The following is a 25,167-nucleotide window of genomic DNA, read 5'->3' as shown; positions in this document are numbered from 1 at the left end:
GTTTGGCAGAAGGAAGATTACAAGCAAAGGTGGAGCAGGTGGAGAGGTTCAGAAAATTTGTAAGAAGATCTTTGTAGAAATTACTTTCCTCTGAAGCTTTCTCCAACAGTTGAGACTTTAGGAGAGGATGATCTAAGCCCTTAGAACTCATCAGATTTTGATTTAAAAACCCACAGGCTTTAAGCTACAGGGACACCCTTCAGGTAATGCAAAGTCTTTGTTCACTTCAGGTTAAATCTGATCTCCCGTTTATAAGGAATCAAAGCTTTTATAACCCTCAGGCCTTGGGAAAGGAACTGTTTTGTTTTAAAAAGCACTGTTGGAACAACAGTAACAGCCAAGTCAGGAAAAAGCAAAATATGAGATTTTGTACCCTGCTAAACATAGATTGATACTTAGGGATGCTACTTCTACAGTCATCCTTACAAGACCATATCCTCTCACCCCAACATCTACCAGTTATTGACATTGAGCTTGGAGAATCATGCTAGGAATATGACTATAATGTTTAGATAATGTATATAAAAAGAAAACCATCTGAAACTGTCATCATAAATGCCCTAGCACTGGGTAGCTGTCTGCTAATTCTGCAGTGCTCTCGGCTTAATAGAGCATAGTAAACACGAAAACCATATTTAGGATAGGAAATATACTTCAGGCCCTTGAGGAAAGCTCTGCATACTTAAGTAATGACTCTTGACTTGTTTTTAGTAGCTGTTTTACTATTCTTCCCAGTTTGATACATTGTTTTCAAGAAAATCAAATTTCATAGCACAACTTTTTAATGGATTTTCTTCTGCTTTACTTAAATTTTTGAAGTCCTCAGTCTTTTTTTCTTCTTAAGAAGGATCATTTTAAGTGTATTACTCTTTGAGGACACAAAAGAAGAAACACAGATATCCAGGGTGAGCACAGAAAGGATTCATAGCTTTGAATGACAGAGTATTCCGACAGTCACAGGTGCCTGGTATTTATCTCTCATAACTTAACATAATCTCACCATCTTAAAGTAAGGCACTGTATAAACCTGCTTGTCTAGTCTCTAGTCAGTGGAAGAGATGTGTCCAAAGGGTTTTTATGCCCATGAGCTTAGACATCTGTTTTAATAAGACATAGTCATGGTATAGAGGTGTTTCTGTCTCTTATTCAACTAGAGAGGAGCCTGGGGACTAGCTGAGCCTTTATACTTAATTAATAAGCTAAAAGTAGGTAATGTGAAGCACATGTTTTGTCTTAAGGTCCAATTAGTGCTTCCTTTTATTAACTTTGTTGAAAATCTGGTAGATGGCCAAGAGTGAAGCTTTTTGGGGAAAAAAAAAAAAGACCTCTAGTTCACTGCTCATTGTGTTTCCATTTTTCATAGAATGGGATATTAGTTTTCTTTCAATCTTCTGGAAATTCTCCATGATTCTCAGATCTGTTAGTAATACATATTAAAACCTGAAATGTATGTTTGATATGGTAATTTCAAAACCTGAAGCTGTGTTTATAGAGAGTTGCTAAGTTAAAACCACGCAATTTTAGTCATCTGTGTTTAATATAATCCTCATTTACTGTCAAAATACAAAATGTTTTGTCATCTGTGTCCAGTTCTGGAGCCCCCAACATAAGAAGGACATGGACCTTGGAGAAGGTCCAGAGGAGGGCCACGAAGATGATAAGAGGGCTGGAGCACCTCTCCTATGAGGACAGGCTGAGAGAGTTGGGGCTGTTCAGCCTGGAGACTCCACTATGCCTCGCAGGTAAAACATGAAACTCATTGTTTAAATTTCTTCTAGTTATATGAACTTCAGCTGTCTTATTATACCTAATTTCTTACAAATTCTTTTTCTGTATCTTTTTGCTTCCTTTAGCTATTGTCTATATTTCAGGGCCTGCAATTGATATTAACTGCTATCAGTTTGTTCTTCTTTCCATTTGCTACATGTACAGCTTCCATTTTATGTAGCAATTTTTACTTCTTCTCTTAAAGTTTTTTAATCATAGCTTTATTCTCTTTTATTTCCCAGTGTGGGACCTGTTTTTAGCAAAACAATGTGAATGGTAATTGATAAGTGTTTAAAATCTTTTCTCCCAGACGATTTGGCTCAAAATAATTATCAGTTTTTCAAGATTCACTCTTTTCCTTTTTTTTTGCATTAAATATATGTATCATTGGTTTGGATTTTATTCTGTGTACAGACATCAAATGTAATAAATTCATGATCTCTTACCCTTAAGCTACAATTCATTTTAGTTCAAAGATGAGGCTCTGTATTTATTGTAATGAAGGCAAAAAGAGAACTCCTTCATGTTTAATGCAGCATTTTCATAATCAGGAAATTGTAATAGTTTTTTTAACCACTTCTAAAGAGCTCTGTACTGGCTGTATGTGACCATCAGCATAGGTCATTAAAAATAAAGATGACAGCATATTTTTCTCCTGTGTGCTACAAATAGCTGTTTATACAGATATTGCTGCACTCGTTGCAGTGTGATGGTCTGTAGCAGGCACAGACCAGCATGTGATCTGCCTCTGCCTTCTATTAATAATTCAGGAATGTTCAAGACTACTATTTTAGAGTTTCCAGGTACAACACAGAGTGCCACTCCCAAGTTCTTCAATCCACTTGATATATCCCAAACAAGTTGATTGAGCCATTTTAGTCTCACAAGTCTTTTCCACAAGCTTCGGTTATAGTCTAGCCCCAATGGACAGACATTGCTTCCCACTCTTCTAGTTTATTTCGAGATCCTTAGTGCTGGCATATAGGCATCTAGAGAGTGTCTTTTCATATCCCTTGGTGACTGGATTGGTTTTATCCTTGACACCCTGATCTTATGGCAAATGACAATGCTTTATTTTTTCCTTTCAATCCCTTTTTTTGTTATTTAGGTTGATTCCTGGCTGGTATAGCTTGCCGCTTCCACAGATGGTGTTTTCCTATTTGCTTTAGTAGAGTACAGCTAAATCAAACAGCTTCTTTTCCTCATAGCAAGTAGATCAGGACTCCACAGAGCCCAAATCTGCCACCTAAAGCCACATGCCTTATTAGCAACTCTCTTCCTGGGCATCCTGCTTTCTCTCGTTTTACTTGTAAGAGAGGAATGCTCTCTGACCAAGAATTATAGGGATGGCCCCTGTCTTTCAGCAGTCTACTTATTTTGGAGACAACAAAGCTAGCTGGCATTAGCCCCTATGGGGAAATGAGCAGTAAAATTCCTCACTCTAATCTCTGAGCCTTTGGAATTGTGTTCTAAAATCAAATTAATGTAGAACATATGTAGTTAAAATGTTGGAAGAAGTAGGCAGATCCATGATCCTTTAGTACTCTCTTCCAAAAGGGCTTCTGGTCTGTATTTCTTCTTCCTGATGGAATACATGACACTCTCTATCTTTCATCTCTGACTCTTACCCAGAAGATAAATTCCTGGAAGTCGAACAATGGGAAGCTGGACCAGACCATGTAGTGAGGGCTTATCAAAATCTCATTGCAGCATATAAAGCCAATTATGTGTGTCACCATGTAGTAAAAAAAGCCTTGTTCAAGTGAATTTTCTCCCTGTGATGTTATATTTACTGAGCTTCTGCATCACTGTAACTGGGAACCCTGAGATGTAGATACATTAATATAACAGTATGAAAATTCACAGAAGAGCAGAGCAGGTACTGGGAAGGCATCTAAGAGGGAGATAATTCTCCAGTCACCCTGGGAAGGGAAGAGGAGACAGCTGCTTTCCTTAGCGCAGAGCGTTGCGCAGAGCTGCTGGCATCTCTCCTGCCTACAGACTATTTCCCTCCCCAGTGCACTCTAGGAAGAAATACAGGGAAAAAAAAGCAGTGATTAAGCAGAGGCACTCAGCCTGAGGAGAAAAAGTTCTACTTTCTGTGACCCGGGGGCAATACCCAGTGCAGAGGTCTCTCCTGCTTACAGGGTGGGCTTGTCCCAGGACTCCAGCCAAGGACAGAGATATTGCCGTTCCTAGGGTGGCTCCAGGGGAGGGTTTTGATCCCTCAGCTTCCTTCTCATGTCAGCCCCAGAAAGTGAGACAGCTTGAGCTTTAATTGTGGGAAATGTTAGTGCAGCAAGTTGAGACGGCTATATTTTGCACTCCTTACATTTTCTTACTAGGTTGTTTTTGGAGATTTAGCAAAACTGAATTCCTCGTTGAGACATCTCTCGTTAGCATCTTGAGTTGGGTATTGAATGGCTGCATCCTTTTAGAAGGAATTAAATCTATCTTATCAAGAATAATAGATAATTTACATATCTCTGATAGCCTTTAATCTGCTTTCCTGGCATCTTGTATAGAAATTGAAGTTTTACTTTATTTGATGTCCTTTGTCTATGAATGTGCTGCATTCTTTGATATCTCTCTCTATCCACAGTAGACATTTGGAAGAAAAATTGCTAAAATATTTAAACAGGAAAATATAGAAATTTGAAAGAAACCTTGAAGTATCAGGTAATTTGAGACAAAAACGTCACAATGTTTTGTACTATATTCTCTTCAGTTAGTCTCACAACACAGAAAACAACATTTTGTGATGAAACAGAATCTGTTACCACTTCAACATCATCCAACATATTGTAACAAAGTTCATTGAGCTTGCTACAGCTGATGCATAAAGATCCATTCAGTAAATTATGCTTTAAAAACTGCATTGAGAGACTTGGGCTAATTTTATTAGAGGTTTTAATTCTGATTCTTTGTCTAGTAGTTGGGTAACTGTAAAAGAACTATTAATTTAAAGCTCATACAGCTGATTGATGCATGCTAATGCATTTTAGATTTAATAATCACATCTTCCTTAATTGAATTGTATTTGCTCAGACAGAGCATATAATTAAATCAAGTCTTTTCTAATCCTTCTCATGCCAGATTATCCTATGGTACATTGGAGAAGAATAGTCAAAAGTATGAATTTAGTTAATTTAAGCTCATTGAAAAAATCTGTAGTTACATTGTGAATGTTTGGGGTATTCATCACTTTCCAAAATAAGAGATGTATTATTCCATACATATTTTCTAAAATAATTAAGAAGTGTATAGAGGCAGCAAGACTGAAAATATGGCTAGGAAGGAAACAGTTTTAAGAAAATCCAGCAGATTTATACAGCAGATAGTGAAATCCACATACTGCATGACCAGCAAGCTGTTTCAGACAGTTGCTTTCAAATCTCTTTTTGGAGAAGGAGAGGGTACTATTGCTCAGGCATGGTCACCTGCTCTTATCTGTTCCTTACTATTTTATCTGATGATACAGAATTAAACAAAGCCATCAGAGAGAAGACACTGATAACAAAGCCAAGATATAGCTCAAGAAACCACAGAAGAGAAGAATGAGAAAATACTGAGACACGCTGAGGTGCTTGCGTATGCCTCATCAGTTGTTTCCAAGATGCAAGACCAGCACCAAGAGAAAAAGGATTTAAAAACCTGGCTTGTATGAGAGGGATTTCAAGAAGACAAACCAAGGGAAAGACAAAGCAAGAAAGGAATTTGTCAGGAAAGAGATTTATCTGTCAGCTGAAGTTGTTATAATCCATTTTACCTCTCTACTAAAAGAGTTGGAAGAGGAGGAGGGTAGAGTTTAGGCATACAGAGGTTTAGTTTTTTAACAGTTTTCTCTGATTGCTCTGGACCTTTTGATAGAATATAAATACAGGAATATAATTCCTAGTGGTATGTTCAAGCTTGGCATTTTCTTCTTTTCGGGATATATCAGAGGAATTGTATGGATGTGCTACCAATGCATCTTATGTGTCCATAACACTTTAAAAGATTTGTTCTGCAAAACAGAGCTATGGAAATAAGCAGCATCTTTTTCTCTCATAAATGACGTATTTCCTCAAGTCTCAATTACTGACCTGATCTAATTTGCCCATCAGATTTAAATTATAGAATTTATCCTTTTTAATAAACAACACTGGTTGCTTATTAAAAAATGACCTGCAGCAGAATCTGATTTCTCTTCTTGATTTCCAAATAGTATAATGTTATTAAATACAACATTGTGGGCTATAGTGTTTTGTCTGAGGATTTTGATCTCATGCTGTATGGCATTTTACTTGAAGAATGATTTGCTTTTAATATCATATTCAACCTTGTTCTAGTAAAGGTCTTATAAAGATTTGTTTCCTTGACTACCCCATGTCACAGGCTTGAAATGTAGTTCCATAGCAGTAAAAGAAAAAAAAAATCAACACTGTTGTATAATTAATAACGTATCACAGAAAGAAATGTGGTTAGCGAAGTGCTGTCAGGGTGCTGCTTGTGAAGTAAAGCCATGCTTTTCTTTGCAAGTGTTTTGTAAAACATAAGTAGAATGATTATTTGTCTTCCCAGTACAAAAAGTACTAGTGTTGCTCTTTAATGTTTCTTCAAGGGGGCAAGCATGCATTGACTGAGGTCAGTAGGAATATAGCCTTTCTGAGCAAAGTATGTCAGTTCACGCGGCTTATCACTGACAGCTGTAATGTTTTGCTCCTTATTTGAAATAGGGACAACCTACATGGCACACATTATGTAAGAGGATATTCTAATAAAAACTGCTTACATGTGCACCTCGTGCTTAAGGTCTTCTTGTCACACTGTCATCTGGAAATATTTCCGAGGTTTCCAGTTCAATGAACACCCCATGTCCTTCATGAGCTTGGGGTAAAGGCACCTATTAACTCTTATCTAGCTCTTTTGGAACGGAAATCTAAACATAAAATTTAAGTCATAAACAAGGATACTCTATCTAAATTCAAGGAGTGCAAACAAACCTGGCCTTAGGCTGGGGAAGAGTCCTGTCATTCCTGGCCTGAGTTCTGCTTAGATATACTCTTTGAGATAAAATATGGATGAACAGGGTATCACTGCACATGCTGATTGCTTCTCTAAGCATGATTTAGCTAGCTGCTTATCAAGTGCTCAGGACTTACTCCAAACACCAGATATCTTCTGTGGCAAAAAAGTTTCTTCTCAGTTTATAACTGTTTTATCCTGCTGACTTAGGACAAGTTCTTCAGGAAACCACTGAAGGATTTGCTCTTTATAATTGAACATAATCAGTTTGTTACATAACCCCACTGACAGCAGGACCAACTTGTTGGAAGCCAGAGGGATGGATTTACTTTCCATCACCTTCCTTGGTCTCCTTGCATTACAATTATGCTTGAAAAAAGTATCTTACGTGTCAGCTTATTAAAAGCCTTTCTAAGCTGGCTAGTCAGCTTCATAGCCTGTGTTCTTTCTGCTAGCAATTTGTATGAAGTTGACAAAATGTGCTTATAGTCTTTCTGTGTACCTGTTGTCCCCAACATTTCACATTGGTGGCATGCCTTGCCAGGGTAGAGCCCTGCTGGATAATAACATGCTAAATAATGTATAGCTGGAGGGAAAAGAGATGGTGTTGATTGATGCTTATTCCCTGAACTCAATGTAATAGTATCTTCTGAGGCTGTGTTAGTGACAGTAGGTTGAAAAAAGAAATGTTTGTGTCTGGAGGAAAAAAGAAAAAGAAAAAAAGTATAAGATTACATACTACATCTCTACTGAGCAAAGAGGACTCTGCTAGAGGTACAAGCCACTTGTGATATTAAAATTGACCAAATACTTCTGATGTTGATGATCCTACACACCTGCAGTACTGTTCTATGAGCCTAAGGGATGCAATTTGAACAAGACAATATACAAATCAGTCTTTCTCCGTTTCTCTTTTCCTTTTCTCTCCACAAAAATAATTGTCTTCTTATCTCAATTATTTCCACATTCACTCCTGTATAGACAAAATGGCGTGATTTTGAGTTCTGTAGCTACTATACTATTTCCAAAAAGTTATTTTCTTTATTTAGTAATAAAATTGAGTATAGACACAGGTGACAGAAACCCCCTACAGGGATCTGGACTAAATGGACCGGTACTCCACTTGTATATGCTTTTTTTTTTCCCCTTTCTTCTTCTTTTTTTTTTTTTTTTTTTAACTGTGATAAACACTGTCTGTGCCTTTTTCTATTTATTTTGTAAACAGCAGATAAGTAACTGGCATCATAAATGAAATCTAAGAAAACCTAGGAAGTCCTTTGATCTTTTTTAGTAGGCGGTGGATTTAGATAGAGAAGACCTAGAAGTTATTTGGAAACTTTCTCCTTGCTTCTCTATGACCTTGGCCAAGGCACTTCACTCTTCTGTGCCTTGTTGTCCACAGTCATAGATGACACCAGCTTTCAAGAAGGACTTTGAGATGTGAAGTGCCTGCTACACAACACCTTTTCAGGCTTATTCTTACTTGTTCTTTCTTTCCCTTTCTTTGTGGCAAATTGGCAGACAATCACAAAGGGCCAAGGTACTTACAAGGAAGGCACAGGTCAGAGATACCCACATCCCAGAAATACTTCTATTCTTTGCAGCTACTTTGAAAACAACATTTTTTTCTGTTCCCAGCTGATAAAGACAGTAGCCATGGGCGGTGTCCTGAGAGACAGAGATGAAACCATGGAGCTCAGGATAGAGAAAATGATCAAAAACCTCAGGTATCAGAAATGCATACCAGTGGCCAAGATATAAGACACGTGCTGAGAAGGAAAGAGCTCTGGAGCTCTATCATCATGCAACAGAGAGAATGTTGGAGTAAGAAGTGTCCATTGTCACTTTAGAACTTTTTTAGGCTGCTGGGGCTTGTGGAAATGTCCTACTAAGAGGGAGAGACAGAGCAGAAGCTTTCCCATGGCTTTGGAAAAACGGAGAGTGGTTTCCAGAACAATGTCTCACAATGTCCTATTAATCTACAGCAATTAAGAAGAGGCTAGACTGCCTTATGAGTCTCTTGGGAAGAAGGATCATCCTGCCAGCCACATAACAATGGGATAACAATGGGAAATGAATCTCTATTCAGAGACAGAGAAAGGACTGAGGATGTCTAAAAGCCTGTGTGTGCTCCTGTTCTCAGCTTACTCAGGAGGATTCATTTGTTTGACTGCAAAACCAATTAATCTACTCAGTCTGAGCCTGTGTGTTAATGTCTGTGAGTGTAAAAGGCTGGTCTTATTGCCTATTTGACAATATTATTTTACCTGGGAACTGAGTGTGAGAAGAGTTAGTGAGAGATGGAAATCTTTAGTACAAAATGCCTGTAAGCATAAGAAGATGAAACCTAAAGGCCTCCTAGAAATGTATTTTTTCAACTGCTATTTTTATAAATTACTTGTTTCTGTAGCATTTATGGTCATTTCCTTCCTTAGAAATGTTTTGCAGTTGTTTTAGTTCACAAAACATGGACCTTCTCTGGCTTCTATCTTAACTAGCCAACCAGTATAAATTTCTCTTGAAATCCACAGCTGTCTTCACTGAATGTGAGCAAATGAGCCTGTCAGGTTGAGCTGACTCTAAACTTTTCTTGTCTTTGGGATGCAAATATTTTAAAGTGTATTTAGGTTATCTCTATTTGATTTTCATGTGACATACAGTAGTGAGGGAAGCAAGTTGTTCTTCATAAAGGAAAGAAAATTAAAAATATGTGCTTTAAATCACTCTATTCAAAGTTACTGTCAAAACTATCGTCCTCCATGCAGGAACTTAAACAGGCTGGGCTTCTGCTTTCCTTAGGTTTGTGTCAGAAATAAGCTTTTTCTCCATTGCCTTCTTCTTTCCCTTATGATTTAAACCATATTGAGTGGGTGACTGGTAGCTATCATGGGAGACTCAGGTGCAATCTAGTGACTGGTTTAAATTCCAAAGCCAAAGCACTAAGCTTGCTCTCCTATTTAAATGCTTTTAATGCCTCTCTGAAATTGTTCAACAAATTCCTCATCGCTTTCCATATTCTTTACATTTCTGGCCTGGACACCCAGAGAGCTGGTTCCTTTAAAATAACATTCCCCTGACACAAAGTCTCAGAGCACCACTTAAAATTGCTTGGCTTATATTTGATTCATCTTTGGATTTCCCCAGCTGGAGATGCTTGGGTATATATTATGGCCAGCAGACTGTAAAGCCCCAGATATTCAAGAGCTGGATAAATAACTCTTAATAACATAGAGCATAAAGTATTTGCTGTATCTCTTAGTCCTCCTCCAGCTCACAGGCAGAGGAAGGAACAGGATAAAAATCAGTGCAGTGCTCAGATAGTGCAGCTTTTTGGACTTGATCATCCTTGACACAAATCCCTCTTTACTGTTGGTTTATATAATAATTTCTTACAACTTTATGGCTGAGTCACACCTCCCAACCTACCTTAATATAAATGAAAAATCAGACATTAATGTGATGTAATAGTTTTCAGCTTGACATATGATAAATTTATAATGCACTGTGTGCAGAAGGATGATGCTGGCTTTTCAGAGGTGGGAACAAAATCCCCATTGGATGGAGCTGTGCTGGGGAGCCTGGTAGGGCTGGTGCCCAGCATGTCCTGCACCGCAGTGTAGGAGTCCAGTCACATCCCTGATGTCTGACAGCATCCAGTATCGCCTACGCTGACGGAAGGTCCTGAACTGGCACTGAGAGAGAAGCAAGCAATTTCCTTCCTTAAAAACAGCAACCAAACCCAACAAGACTAAGGAATTGCACTTTGAAAAACCAGAGGTTTCAGTTTGGCATAAGCCTTGAGAGAGATGGCTTAGCAGACCAAGGAGTATATGGGAGTACGGGTTTACGACGTGGGTGCATTGATTTATCTGCTGGTTCCCCTGGTCATCAGAGGGCTCTGCTCCTTACCGGAGGGCTGTCACCTTCCTTGTCCACCTCCAATGCTGCCTGTGTATTTTTGTCTTAGATGCAGATAGCATACATTTTAGACTGAGCAGAGGTTTACATTCTGGCCTCTTGAAGCACTGCATGAGAAGTGAGTTTATACCGTTGAGTAGACTCTATCAAACTGTTACTTTCTAGTTAGAAAAGACATATTTTAGGGTCTTTCTGGTGTCTCGTGAGCTCTTTGCAACTGGATTTCTGCTATCAGTTTTTTCAAGAACATTCAAAATGCAGATGAGGAGGAGATTATGAGGGTGCGATTTTCATTAGTGGTTAGATTCATTAGGCAGCTATTATTAAGTATCTAACTGTTATTCCCAAATGTAGACACCATTAAAAATCTGTCTTATGGCTTTAAAGGTAAAATTACACAACCAACAGCAACCAAAAGCCTTAAAACTTCAGAAGCTTTTTAAAACACATTGCTTAATTCCAGCGGGGATTGCATGTGGGATACAGTTGGATTAGACCATATAAAGGATTTCTTAACATGTAGTTGGAATGACTTGCATAATCTACTTATACCTGCTGTTCATGAGCAGCAAGACCATGGTAGGGCATCCTTGGGAAACTCAGACCAATGCCAGGGAAAGTGAAGACTACTAGAGACTACTGGAACTAGGTATTATAAGAAGTTGTTTAATTGAACAACCCTGTGATAGAATCACAGTGCAAAATTTAAGGAGTCTGCTTATCTTAATGGAAAAGAAAATTATAAAGCTTAATCATTTAAGAAGACAGCCTGTATATTCTTCTGCTTCACCAGTGCTTACAAGACCAAATAAATCTTCTCCAGTTAAAGACCCCGTCTGTGGTAAGAACAGGAGTTTTATGAGTAGTGACAGCAAAATTTTAGTTCTGTGTTACATGTGTCTCTACAGTGTCATGTGTTTAGTCTTGCCCAGTTTAATACAGCAAACTCTCCACTGATTTCAGGATTGCATTTTTTAGCTCTTAGCCAACACAGACACTGTGGTTTATATTTTATATTTTTATTGTGAGTTCTGATGTGATAAAGGTTTCAATTGGATACCATATGTTGTGATCAGAAGTGTGCTTTCAAACATTTTAAAATGTTTTATAGATTAGCATTCAAAAGGAAGCAGAGCCTAGAAGAAAAATAACCGCTACTTCAGCTTCTTTTCTATGACTGCTGATGAATTAATGATTGTTTTTTACATCCCTTATACCAATAGCAGGTATGAAAGGCTTTAACATTCAGGATACCCAAACATATTAGAAGATGGAAGCCACGGTGGAGTCCTAGATTAGCGGAGAGCTGGGGCCGGACACTGGAGAGTGGGAGTGGTGGGTCACCTGTAAGGGAAGGAAGAAGGGGGTCTCCTGGGAGCATCCCACATCATCCACACGCAGGGAAAGCAAGGCACCACTGCCCTGGGGATCTTCTTTTCCCTACTTGTTTCATTTGGACACACTAAATGGTCAAAACTTGTGTAAGAATCTGAGTGTATATATGTGTGTGTGTGTATACACATGTATGTGTGTCTATAGAGGATGGGGTAGGTGAGAGAGGGAGAAAGTAAACCCATGGTTTATAAATTTGGTTTTCTATAAAGGTAGAGAAATCAAAGCCTTTTGATTTTGGAATGACAAACTGACTAAATTAGACAAAAAAAAAAAAAAACACAGCTGTTCCTTCTAAGCAGGAAAAAAAGGTATCCAACAGCCTCGTCCACCGTAAGCTGTTGATTAAGCAGTGCAGCTGTTATTTAATCCAACTTTTTCTGAAGTTTTTTGGAGTGCCCTGAAATTTAAATGGTTTGGCTTATCTAAATCTAATATGGTACTATTTTCCCCATCTTTTGGGGGGAGAATTTGTTTTTAATAGAGTTTCCATTTGACATTTGTTTGGTTTTGTTTTGTGTCTTCAGTTTCAGCATTTCAGAAGGCAAAGCAGTCTGGAGTTGAGTGGTGTACAGATCCTGGTTGATCTTCAAGCCTCCAAAGATACCTTCAATGACTGTCTTATTGATGGGATAAAGAAAAGTACAGCACTCCGTGGAACCAGTCTTCCTTCTTTCTGTCCTGTGCTCTGAAATCATTGCTCAGGGTTTGAAGTGAATGCTGAAACAGTCTAAACATTCTTTACTTTGATCTGAAATACCTGATAAAAAAGCATGGATTTTCTGGAGTCCTTCTTTCTATGTTTCTGATCTTTTTCTTTCATTTACTGGTCAGAATGACTTGACTTTATTTATCTTTTGTAGTGCATATGTAATAAATATTAGGCCACAGATAAAGACAAAATCCCGAAGTGATTTGGGTAAAAGGAAAAAGAATGTAACAAAGGAAGAGTGGAGAAAAAAAACCAAAACAGTAACATGAGATCAAATGTTATTTGTGCTTGTACAGTGTTTATACATATATTTATGAATAAACATCAACTATAACCCAGCTGTAACTTTGCCCTGCTGTTAGCCATGTACAAAAGCATCAGTACTTTATTCATTGGCATCTCTTTAAACAGACTCCTGAGATAAGAACAAAGACATTTTCAAAAATTTGTTTTCCCTTTCTTAGTAAATGCTGGCATCTCCCCAGTATATTGCCATAGTCTCTATTTACTCTCAAAGCACACTGATCTGTTCCCCTCACTCCAAGCTGCCTACCCATGCAAATGTTATATATGAGACTTGTGTAAAATGTGGGCTTATCCTATCCTAGCATCTTTATAGCTGTATGTCAGGACTCTGCCTGGACCTATAAACCCTGTGCTTATATGTGTGCACTGCACGTGCTAGGACCATGCCAGCTATGAGATCTTTGGAAGTTCAAAACAGTCTTTCTTTCCTCTTTAAACATTACCCTCACATTTCTCTGTAAATTTTTTTTCCTATCAGGGAGCATGATGTCCCAGCAGCACTAGCAATGAGCCAGGGCACTAGAGGTGTTGCCATTTCTTTTTAATGTCTCCAAACTCTTTTGAATGAGTGGTGCTATGCCTTGCAATATTAGTCCTAGATGTGGACCCGGTGAATGGTGTAGTGATTTCTTCACTCAGCTACTAATTGGCTTGTGACAGGGACATTGACATTGTGGCTGCAGACACATGCAGATCGGAAATTAATACACTAAGATTGATAGTTATGACGGCATATAAAAGTCAGACCATCCAAGCTCTATTCAATCCCTTAATACAAGCTGAGTGAAATATCTAAGAAGCATGAGAAAACCTTGGATTACCTTATTTAAATTTGTTACTTAATGAAAACATAAATATTTGAAACCCATGAAGTTATTAACTAAATTAACCAGAATTATTTTAAGGTACAATTTACTCAGCCAGATCATCAGCCAACACAATCTCAATTTAAATTGATGAAGCTGTGCCGTCGTACACAGTTTGAGCTGTAGATCATGATACTGATAAAGTCATGTACCTTTTTTAAGCCTACTGCATTTGGAGCATGAGAGCTTCTTTGTGATAGCTATGTAGACATTTGTCCTATGACTTAAGAATGATAAAAACACATTTAATATTGAAAAAAAAAGTTCACTTATGATAACTTACCATTCTGTAAAGTTTATCCTCCAGATCCTGATTAATTCTTTGTAAGGCTAGGTAATTGTTTTGTATCCTAAAACAAAGATGATATCATGTAATTGAAAGCATTGTTTTTCATATTGTTTTTTACCTGTAATTTTCACATCAGTACAAAACCTTGGCTTGCACTGCTTAAAATCTATTTTCTTTCACTCCTGTTGCCAGTCAGTGCTTGCCTTTGAAATGTAATTACCACCTGCTTCCTAAGCAAAACTTCTTTGTCATGTTTGCTTACTATATTTAGCAGCAAATGCCATCAGGAAGTGAAAATACGTTTGCCTTTCTGCACATGTGTAGAAATACATACATCGCAGCATGGGAACTTGCACAAAGAGATTGGTTTAAATCAGGCTCAGGAATAATATGTCAGAGAGGAAGCCTGAGCTGTATGCTTAGAAAGTACAGAAAAATATTTATGGAGCTCTCTTAATAAGAATTGAAGCAGAAACCTAGTGGCTTTAGCAAAGGCAACATGTGGACATCACCATATAACTTAGAAGAGAATACTTCTTTTTTGACAGAAGTTCAAGGAATTGTCTGTTCTCAAAAGCTAGAGCATATCCCCTTTCTTCAGGAAATACATTTAGATAGCTTAGCCTGGAAAAGGTGGCTATGCATTTTTATCAGCACTGAGGGATTGAATGGACTCACAAAATAAGACTTCCCTGCTTATTCCAGAGCGATACACCAAAGAAAGGTTTCTGTCTGCACATCATTTAGTTGCTTAGATAGTGACCTTGGTATTGTAATGAACAAGCTGCGCAGTGGGAAAACCATAGCTATTTTGGCAGTAGCTGTATCTTTCTCCTCACAGAAGGTAAGGAGGGTAGCTCCTTGTTCTTTTTTTGTATATATGACCTCAACAGGATGTATGAAAAATGTAAAGCAAATCTTAGAAGTCCACCTGCAAAAAGTTTATCTGAATGCATCTATATTTTTGTACTGGGAATCTTAGGTCAATAGGTTGAAGTACTTTCAGTGGCGAGTTGATTTTAGGTAGTATGCAAGTACGTTCACTGTAAGAGTGAACTCAGATGTAACACACATTCATTCAAGCAGAAAACCACTTCCTCTGAGAAGCCTGGATCTGGGTGTAGTTTCCATGATGGTCAGGAAGGGACTGGGATTAAAGAGGTCTCTTTGTCTTTTTGTGTGGTTAGGAGTGGTTGTTGAAATCAGAACTAAGCCCTGCATTAGAACCATGTCATGGCTGTGAATCGAGGGGTCCAGCCTACCTCTTCCTCAGAGTCAAGTGTCTCTCTGTTTCTGTTACCATGGAGATTTTCCTTCCAGTTAAATGATCAAAATTCTCTGTTCAGGGCAGGCCAGTGGCTCGCGGTGCCCCTCATGAGGCACAGAGAGCTCCCATTGGGGCTCCCAGTAATACCATAACATCTGCTGCACAAACTTGGGAGGAGAGGTCTGTGCTGAGGACAGCTGCTCTGTGGGCATAAATAATGACATCCTCATGGGCGAAATTCCCCAGGGTACCGAGGGTCAGCCCAGACTCAAGGCAGCCATTTCAAATGAGCATTGCAAGCCTGGGGTGAAATTTCAGTGTTGTGTATGTTTTACAGAGCTGCTGAACAGAGGAGATTTCCCCTCTGTAAGGAGGATCTGTGGTGAAGGGCATTTGCTAAGGTGGTGACACAAATGGGCTGAAAATTTGTGAGACTTGTACTAACCTACGGCTTGGTCATTACTCACCGGTTCTCACAGTGCCGTTGTGTAAATGTCCAGGTGACTTAAAGGATTGACTGAAGTTTACGGATCTCTGCATTGTCCACGCTCTTGTTAGATGCAGCATTCATCACTAAGTTTCTGTATAGACATTTATTTGTGCAGTTCTAGGCATACTTGAGATTTTCCCAGCTATTTAGCCAGAGTCAACAGAATGAATAGAAATCTTAGGGTACCCTGTACCCAGCTTTTCATGGCAAAGGAGAAGGCAGAGATGATCTTCGTAAACCAGTGGAATCGAGGAGGCTTAAATTGGTTTTGCCTGCAAACAGCTACTCAGAACTAACATAGTTATATTTTGCTGGTAAGGCTGCATGCTGTGGTCCAGAGAAAGGATTTAGAAATATAAGATAGAGCCTCCTGACTGATACCCGAAGAGTCCCAGTATCTTCTCTGTCATGGTCTACAGTTTTTCTCTAGTAAATCAAAATAGAACAGGTTAAATATGCTTTGCATTCAGGCAGCTTGTTGCTCAGCTAGAGGTGATGTAAAACCAATGTAAACTTCTAGCATCTGCAATCTCCTAAATGTTTGCATGGACTCAAAAGCATCAGCATAAATTCCCAAAAGGGGAAAAAAGTTAATGGTTTGGGGCTTTTCTAGCTTAGGCATCTCTGTACCATGATCAGTTCTGCAGTGTAGACCTATATGCAGAGTCCAAGGGAGACTCTGAAGGTTCCCTTTCCATAACTTCAAGATAATGAATAAAACCAGCAGTAATCGCTACCTGGATATCTGGCTTATGATGGTGGCAATGCATCATTGGGTTTGTTTCTCAGCTTGTATTGCAACTTTTTCTCTTGATATGGATGACTGGAAGGTTGGATACCATAAATATATTTGCTCTTGGATGGCAACACTTCCATGACATAGGTGGTAGAGGGTTTTTGCAAGAGCTTATTGCAATCTGCCTGTCTGCTTGTAGCTTCTTTTGTCTTTGCTGTTCAAATTTTTCTGTGATTTTTATTTAGGAGAATGTAGCCCACAAACCCTAGTTCTCTAAAACATTCATTTTGCTCTGAAAAAACGGACCACCTCCCAGTAAAATCAAATCCAATATAAACAAAAAATCCACAGTAAGTAGGAAGCTGAGCTTCAAAAAGTGTTTCTATTGAGAACATTATGCAAAGGTAGTCAAAATAAGCACAAAGATGTGCACACATACACAAGCACGTACACATGCACATATATGCACAAAACCCGAATTGGAAATCCACTGTGCCAAAAGAAGTGTCAGCAACTGTGGGTGGCAAGGAGAGAAATGAACTCAGAAATATATGGAAGAAAGCGTTAAAGAGATAAAAGAGGAACAGAATGATCAAATCAATCTTTGGAAAACACTGTAAAATAAAGGAGGAGCAGGGAAAATTATTCAAATTTGAAAATGATCAGAAAAGCAAATGGTAATTTATCCCTGTTTTCAGAAAAAATACCGCTAGATAGCCTGAATGTTGTGAAGTTTGAAATATTTTAACTTTGTAAATCTTGCTTTTTGTAAACAAGGTAAAGAGTAGGTCAGCTTCACTACCATGTGAAACTGCTATAAGAATAAACTCATGTGAATCGATAACTTATTATCATTTTTAATAGCTTTTTGTGCTGTTCATATTAGTAGGTGATATCCATGTGCATGCAGGATGCATTAAATGCATGTTTAGATTCTTGACTAAATTAGGGACAGATGAAAAGTATTCAGACCAAACTGAACATTACATATCTGTGCTCTAACCCTGCAGACAACATGTTCCTCTCTAAGACTGCAGATCATCACTAAAGAGGAAGTCTGCAAAAGCCTGTTTCTCTACTTCCACTCCATCTCGAGCCCTTTTAAGGCCATGAAATATAGCTCAAGGAAAACATAGGCTTCAGCTGACTTTCTCTAAAGAAAAGAATTTCACACAGAGTGCAGTCTAGCTTTGAAGAGTGACTGTTAAAATAGTAACTTCTTGTCCAAAAAACCTTTTCCCTCTCTGTTATCACAAGTTATACTGACTTCCTTATGAAAACAAGAGTATTTCCCCTATTTGTTCCAAAGCAAAGTAAGCTACAGGAATTCTGTTCAGAACACCCCTTCAGTTTGTGAAATGTCTTGGTTTTGGTGAAACAATTGTGTGTGGGGGGATAATTTCCGTGCTAAATATATGCCTGGATGGGTTTATTTGTTGTCTCTTAAAATAACTCTACTCTCTCGTAAAAGCTAGGATGGGGACCTTGCAAAGTTTTTACCCAGAGGAGGGTCTCAAAGAGGAAACTCAATGTGAAATTTGGAGTCCAATTTTGGTTCCAAGATTGGTATTGGAATTTTAACTTTAAAAAGCCACGCCAATCATGTCAGATGTCAGATGTCACTGTGAGATATATGAAATCCCCAATCTCTTTTCAGTCACTTTTCAAAGCTGGACCTATGCTTTACAGTTACTATTTACAAAGCTACTCAACACTGCCCTGCTTTTGCTCCCACTAGGACAAAAGAAAAGGCCATCAAAAATGTTTGTGGAGATGTCAAAAACCTGACCATGGAGCTGCATAAATGGCCTCCCTGCTTGGGTAAGAGAGGGGAGGCTTAGCAGCAATACAAGTGATTCTGGATAAATTAAAACAATAAAAGATTTCAGAAAGCAGTAGGAAAGGATCTCAGTTCAGACTCTCAGAAAAATTCTGCGCTTGACAGTAATGGAACTTTAATAACAGAAATGATCTCTAGTATGCAAGTGGATTCTTGTTGCATGGGGCTTATTCATTAGAGGGAGTTGAATTTCTCTCCCTGTTCAGTGAATAAAGCAACAGACACATGATTGAAACTAATTCTAGGTCCTTGTTTTTCCCACATTGATTTCCCTCTGTGACTTGTTGCTGACACACTTTTGGATGGCAGTTTTGTTTCAGACATTATCCTTCTCCAGGTTGAGAAATCTAGTTGTTTAACTTGTGGTACACCTCACTATTCTCAATAGAAACATTTTTAAAGCTCACCTTGTAAAACATTTTGGGCTTCCAATATGATATGTCTTCAGGGGAGTAATCACCTACCTGAAACATAATTTTTAATATAAGTTTTCTACATAATATGGTACAATGTTCCATTAGAATATTGGAAAGTCAGTTCTACTAATCTGATGTTTGGTAAGAGTGTTAGACTTTGCCATGAGCAAAAAAAGACTTTCTGGCCTGAGTTTTGAAGGGTGCTTAACTCACCAGTGCCCAATAAAGTTGATAACAGGCTTCCAAATGACTAGGAAGCCCCTTTGTTTTAATAGAAGTGGAATGGTCAGCTCCTCTGCTAAATACGATGCAAGATTTATGGCAGTGGTGCATGAAATAATTTTTCGGGAGAAAAGAGTACCAGTGTTCCCTGTCCTGAAAACTGAAATATATTGGAACAAAATTATATCAAAAGTGAAGTTATATTCAATAGCTCTGCTCTAAGTAAAGCGATAGGAAAAATATTGTTGGCAAGAAAATGACACGGAGAACCTCTAGCCTGCTCTTGGTAGATGTATGTAGAACTCAAGATCATCACGATATTTGCTTATTTTAACCTTGTTTTAAGAAACCTTCCCAGTTAGGGAAGTATTTAAATTATAAGACATTAGAACGTTTCCTAATTTGAGATCTTACAGCTTCATTCTGTGTAAAATTTACATAAAATGGTTTGATTGACTCAGTTTGTTGGTGGTTTCTGGCTTTGGTTTGGTTTGGTTTTTGCCTTCTGCAAGGAATGAAAAATCTTTCTTTGGGTATAGCCCTGGAATTATTCATTCTTAATTTTGTTTTGAGTCATCCAATGAATCAAATCAAACAGTTCAATTATCCACATGAGTTTAGGAAAATTCTCACAAGAAATGCAAATACATTCCTGCCTAAATGGAGAATTGTAGGTTCAGAAGTTTTGCAAACAAATGAAAAAATGGATATTAAGAATCGCTGATAAATTTAAAACTAGATTACGGACCATTTTAATCAGTGCCAGGAATGTCAGGAGTGCATGCTTATTATAATTTGCCATTAACATTAACTAAGCCTCTGATTTGCAATAGCAGTGTACCACAGCTTCAACAGTTTTAAATAATAGGTTTTCTTTATCATTCCATTCTACTTGGGACTAAAATGTGAATGAATGATTTGCTATAGCATATTGTGAAATGTCATAATATTATTTGAATTGAATAGTCTTGGCTTTGAGTGATGGAGGGCCAATTTCTATTCTCTTGTATCAGTGCAATGGAGAGTAACAACAGAAAATATGCAAATTTATTAAAAAGCATTTATCTGTACATATACGGCAGAAGTATATATATGTATTGTGCTTATAACCTTTGCATGTGTGACACTAACCCAGATGTATGTTTACACATAAAAAATGTCATACATGCCTATATACATATATTTCTATTTGCATATTTACTTTTAATAGAGACTTCTTATGTATCACATGTAAATAACTTCATGTGGTATGTAATATATATTCAGGTATGTGAAAAATATCTATTTAATGTGAAAACACCATGTGTAATCAATAAATAAGAAATTATGTATGTTTGAGACAATATGCTTTTATTTTTAATTAGGTATGTCTTTAACACCACCACTTGTAAATTCCTTATAACTTTGTTTATTTCAAAAAGTTAGTTACTAACCTTCTCAGTTTTTCAGTTACTTTTTCAAGTTCCTCCTGAGCACGTCTCAATTCTATTTCAAGATACTGACGTGTAGAATCAAATTCCGTTTCAAGCATTTCCAGCTTATGGGTAGTGTACGATAGACGCTTTCGTAATTCCCCCTTCTGTTCTTGCAAAGTACTAGAAAAACAAAGACCACAGCTGTAGAATTTAGCTGCTCCTGAAAAGCTTTTCATGATCCACTCTTTGACCGATTCCCTACCGTATAGGTTGGCATTAAGCCAGAGAAGTGTGCTTCATAATTTGTTTACTGCACTTCAAAAATCTTCTGATTTAGACAGTTGACTATTTTCCCATCTGTCCTTTCTAGTGCATTCGTTGCTAATATCTTATTAGCCATAACGGAATATTTTGTGAAATAATCCTCATTAAAATACAAAATAGAGTTAGGAGATTGGTTTCACACAGGACCTTTTATTGAGTTATCTTAACATACCATGACTGAAGTAGCAGATATCAGCAGAGCGGCAACTCTGAATAAACTGTGCAAACATATCCCCTTGCAAATATTCTGAGTTATAATGTGTTTTGTGGAGAAAGAAAACTTGGTCTTATTTGATTCAATTTCCACCCCAATCCCTGGCCATAGAGCTCCTAGGGGTGTTACCATTCAGCATTTCATCTGGAGAATGGTAATCAATTAATATTACAGTATTTTTAAAGTTATGGCTCTTTCCCCATTTCCCCACTTATTTGGGAGCAAAGACTTCCCAGACTCAGATGTGACCCCTAATTTTTCACAGTTCTTTCACTAATAAGGAAGTTATGCCCTGCTTGTAAGCTGGCTTCAGTTACACTCTTTGACAAAACAAAGCACTAGACACAGAATTTGGAGAGAAGGTTTTCACTCTGTTGTTTTCTCTTTACTTCAGAGATTACATAAAATAGCATAAAGCCAGGAAATCCAAGCAAAATTTTTATCATGAAGGTCAAAGTGCCATCTGCACCCACATAGTCTCTCTGGATTTGCAGCAATGAACCTAGGGATCCTTCCCCTGCTTAAATGAATCTTGATGGTGTGACTTCAGGTGAGCCAGCCTGCTCTTGCCTCAATTCTTATCCGCACAATGGAGATCTTTTATCCTTGTCTATTTAGTTTGTAAGCTCCTCAGTCTCCTAGCATGTTTGCCAGTTGCACAGCAGGATGGGGTTCCACACAGAGCTGGTATGCCTGGAAATACCTGTAACTCGGTTCAGATACTGCAACCGCAGTACTGAGATAACCTCTTGGCTTCAGGCAGGACCTCTGACGCACTACAAAACCGGAACCTGCCATCACCTAGAGACAAAAGTGCTACCACGTGATGCATTGTGAATTGCCTTGCTTGTTTTTAATCATATGATAAAAATAATTCTTCATAAAAGAATGGCAAATCTTGATTCCCTTTGATGTCAAGTGACTACAGCCATCAGTAGAATAATGTTTTGGGTCTTTAATTAGACAAGAAAGTTCGGAACAACATGCCATTCTTCAAGAAACACTTGTCTGAGCTGGCTTCAGTGAGACTGCCTTCTCTATCAGCTGCGATAGGAGCTTCAGTAAGTTAATGCAAAAGCTTTACAATTGCTGCTTACTTGATCCACACAGTTTAGATCTAGGAAACAGTCTAATGTTTTGCCAACACAGTGCTCTATTTCAATTACACATATTGCGTGGTTACAGTTATACTTAGATTACCAGTTGTAGTTACAATCTCTTAAAATAATATATTCTAATTAAGACATTTAATGCAGCTCCAGTTAATGCAATCATTCAGTTTTTGTATTTCACTTGGTGAATAAAACCCCTAAATTATCTAGGGAAATAAGAATCTGGACCCATGTTACTCATTCTGCATGTCCTCATTCATGATGTTACCACATCATACCACCTTTCACTTGCTCTGCTTCTGGCCTGTTGTTCTTGCTACTCATCTGCTCATCTTGGGAAAGAAGAGTGGTCAGTTTTCCTTCCTGTGGCCTGGCAGCTTGGATTTTCTTCTGTGAAGTGGGAGTTACAGTGACAAAACTGTTTAGAGTGAAAAGAAATTTGATCTCATGTCTTCTGCTGCTCTAAAAAATTAACCATTAGGATTTGTACAAAAAGTAGACAGTAGGTCCTCCAGCTATGGTTTTGGACAAAAACATCCACGCTGCTGCTCCATGCTGGGCAAGTGCAGTTAATATAAGTTAAGCCAGATCAGGGGAGGTTACAACACCCTGCTGCACTGGGGAGTTTTTGTCACAGGCAGAGTTTGACCTCTGGGAGGAAGAAGGGCTGTAGAGGTACAACTGTAATGGGAATGCCAGGGATGTTTAAGTCAGTAATAGCTAGAGACTTCTTAACAGAAGAGGAAAAAGAGGAAAGTGAATGGCCTCCAGTAACTTTGCCTTCTTCTTCTTCATGTAGGTACCTTCTTGCTCTGGGTGTCAGTTGTGTGAACATTAGGCAGGAGCAAAACACTTGACTCCTCAAATTAAGTTGCTTCTGCATATGCCTGTGTGCCTAGACTGGTCTATGTGGGGAAATTTGGGGTTCAAAATGTGAGTTCTGGGTAAATCTTGATCCTACGTGGAAGGCAGTGCTGGTCTGAGCTGCCAAAATGTGCTTTGGGATTCCGGACTGGGTGGCTTTGCAGGTTTTAGCAGCCTGAAGTTTGTGCTAGGGCCCTAGTTCAGGAAAATTTTGAAGGATAAACTTAACTTGAAGCTCACCCTTTTTTTCCCCTTAAAGTTCAGTTTGAAATGTTTGTATTCTTGAATTCTTTGCTTTCAGAATGGGATTATTATTTTCATTTAAATCAAGCCTATTCTAATGAGCTTTACTGAAACAGTCTACATAGATGCACTCTTTCACACACTGCTTTGCATAGGAAAGCTCAGCTGGTTGAGGAATAAGTTAGGCAACTTCAAAGATCAAAGTTACTCTCATTCAGCAAACCATAATTCTGAAAAAGCTCTACTCATTGCCATTTGAGCTGAAAGATCCTGAAACCCTCCTAAATCTAGCAGAACTCCCGCTTAGTGTGTACGTTGATTAATCTGGTAACACACAAAACTGGCTGGTTGTGTTCAAAAGGACTTATTAGACAGCAAGAATAACACCAGTTTTATGATGGGATTATTTAAGATGTAGCAGTAGGTACATAACAGTGAATCATTGTTAAAATACAAGTTATTAGACAGAAATGTAAACATTTTAGAAACACAGAAATCATGTTCTGACAAGAACATGCTGAATGGCAGGAAACTTTTGTGGAAAAGAAAAAGAAAGAAAAGACCCCAACTGGGGAGGCACTTAACTGTCTGCTTTAATAAGCAAGTTCTGAAAAGATACCTAACTTTAAGCAATGAGACAATGAAACTTATGCTTATAGTTGGCACAAATAGGGAAATTTTCCTGAATCTGGGAGTGAAAGCATTGAATGGGTAATAATACCTGTGACACTGAGAGCAGATTTCCCAGGATTCCCAGGAGAGTTTCAATTTCTGCATGACCTGAGTCTTATCTAGATACATTGCTCATTTAAGGTAAGGTCTGTTGTTTTCTCTTGCTTACAGTTATATATAAACAAACATTTAAGAGGGAAAGGTAAGGCAAGTGACAGAAACAACAGAAAGAAGAAGAACATACAATGTGTCAAATTTAGTATCTCTAATAGCAGGATGAGAGGCTCAACTTTTGTTTTCTACAAATCTAATTTATTCGATAAGCTTTTTATTATTTGGCATTTCTTACGAAGCAGATATTCTTCCTCTGAAAACCTTCCTTTCATGGTTAGCTTCCAGTGGTATGAAGTAATGCCATGTCTAAATTCTCTTTCCTTATGCCGCGTTACATACTTTCTTGTTCTAGAAGTCTGTGCTTTTCATAAGGAATGCTTAATTTTGTTATGTACCCCTGCAAATTTGGTAGTGGTGGTTTAGACAGGGTTGAAAAGAGGGCGAAAAAAAAAAGTCAAAATATGGAGACATGAAGTCAAGCATTTAGCATTTTCCCTTTTCTCCAAAACAACCAACTCCACAAACCAGCTGCATTTTCCTTCTGTTTGTCATATACCAGTTAATCACAAAAGTTCACTGCACAGATCTTTTAATGTTGGTACATCAATATATTTTGTTTCATAATTTATCTTCTGTCACTAGTCAGCCCTCATGGTTCTTTATGATGTATATAATAAAGAATATATATATATTCAGCAAATACATGTTTATATATACATATATTCATTGTTCAGTTAAAAACTCAGAAAATAATTCAATGGAAAAAGTACAGCCAGGAAAAAAAGGTAAAAATAGCCTCGGGAAATCTGGTACTGTTATGTGTCAGAAAATACCAATCCTATACTCCATGGATTTCCTGAACCTCTGACAGCTGGGAGGAAATACAGGATGGGATCCAAATCCCGTAGAGTAGAACCCTTTGCATAAGTAGTTCTCTATTTCTACTAATGATCTCCAAAGTCCTGCTCCTGAGACAACCAG

At 38.0% G+C, this 25,167-nt stretch overlaps 1 protein-coding gene across 6 annotated transcripts in view; it reads right to left on the bottom strand.

Moving 5' to 3' along the window:
- Positions 1-25,167, bottom strand: part of BEGAIN (brain enriched guanylate kinase associated) — a 160,908-nt gene that overhangs the window by 40,209 nt on the left and 95,532 nt on the right. For 5 of the 6 annotated variants that reach the window (XM_086749609.1, XM_086749608.1, XM_086749610.1 and 2 more), the window contains 2 exons: positions 20,662-20,823; positions 14,252-14,318 (listed from right to left, as the gene is read on the bottom strand). In XM_086749609.1, coding sequence (XP_086605735.1) covers positions 14,252-14,318; positions 20,662-20,823 — 229 coding nt within the window. Of the gene's footprint in view, positions 1-14,251; positions 14,319-18,997; positions 19,051-20,657; positions 20,824-25,167 lie in introns of all 6 variants that reach the window. The other variant, XM_086749606.1, reaches the window with a different exon arrangement.

This window comes from Chlamydotis macqueenii, chromosome 5 (assembly GCF_036417535.1).
Source record: "Chlamydotis macqueenii isolate bChlMac1 chromosome 5, bChlMac1.mat, whole genome shotgun sequence".
Taxonomy (NCBI): domain Eukaryota; kingdom Metazoa; phylum Chordata; class Aves; order Otidiformes; family Otididae; genus Chlamydotis; species Chlamydotis macqueenii.
This window is presented reverse-complemented; position numbering and strand designations above follow the sequence as displayed.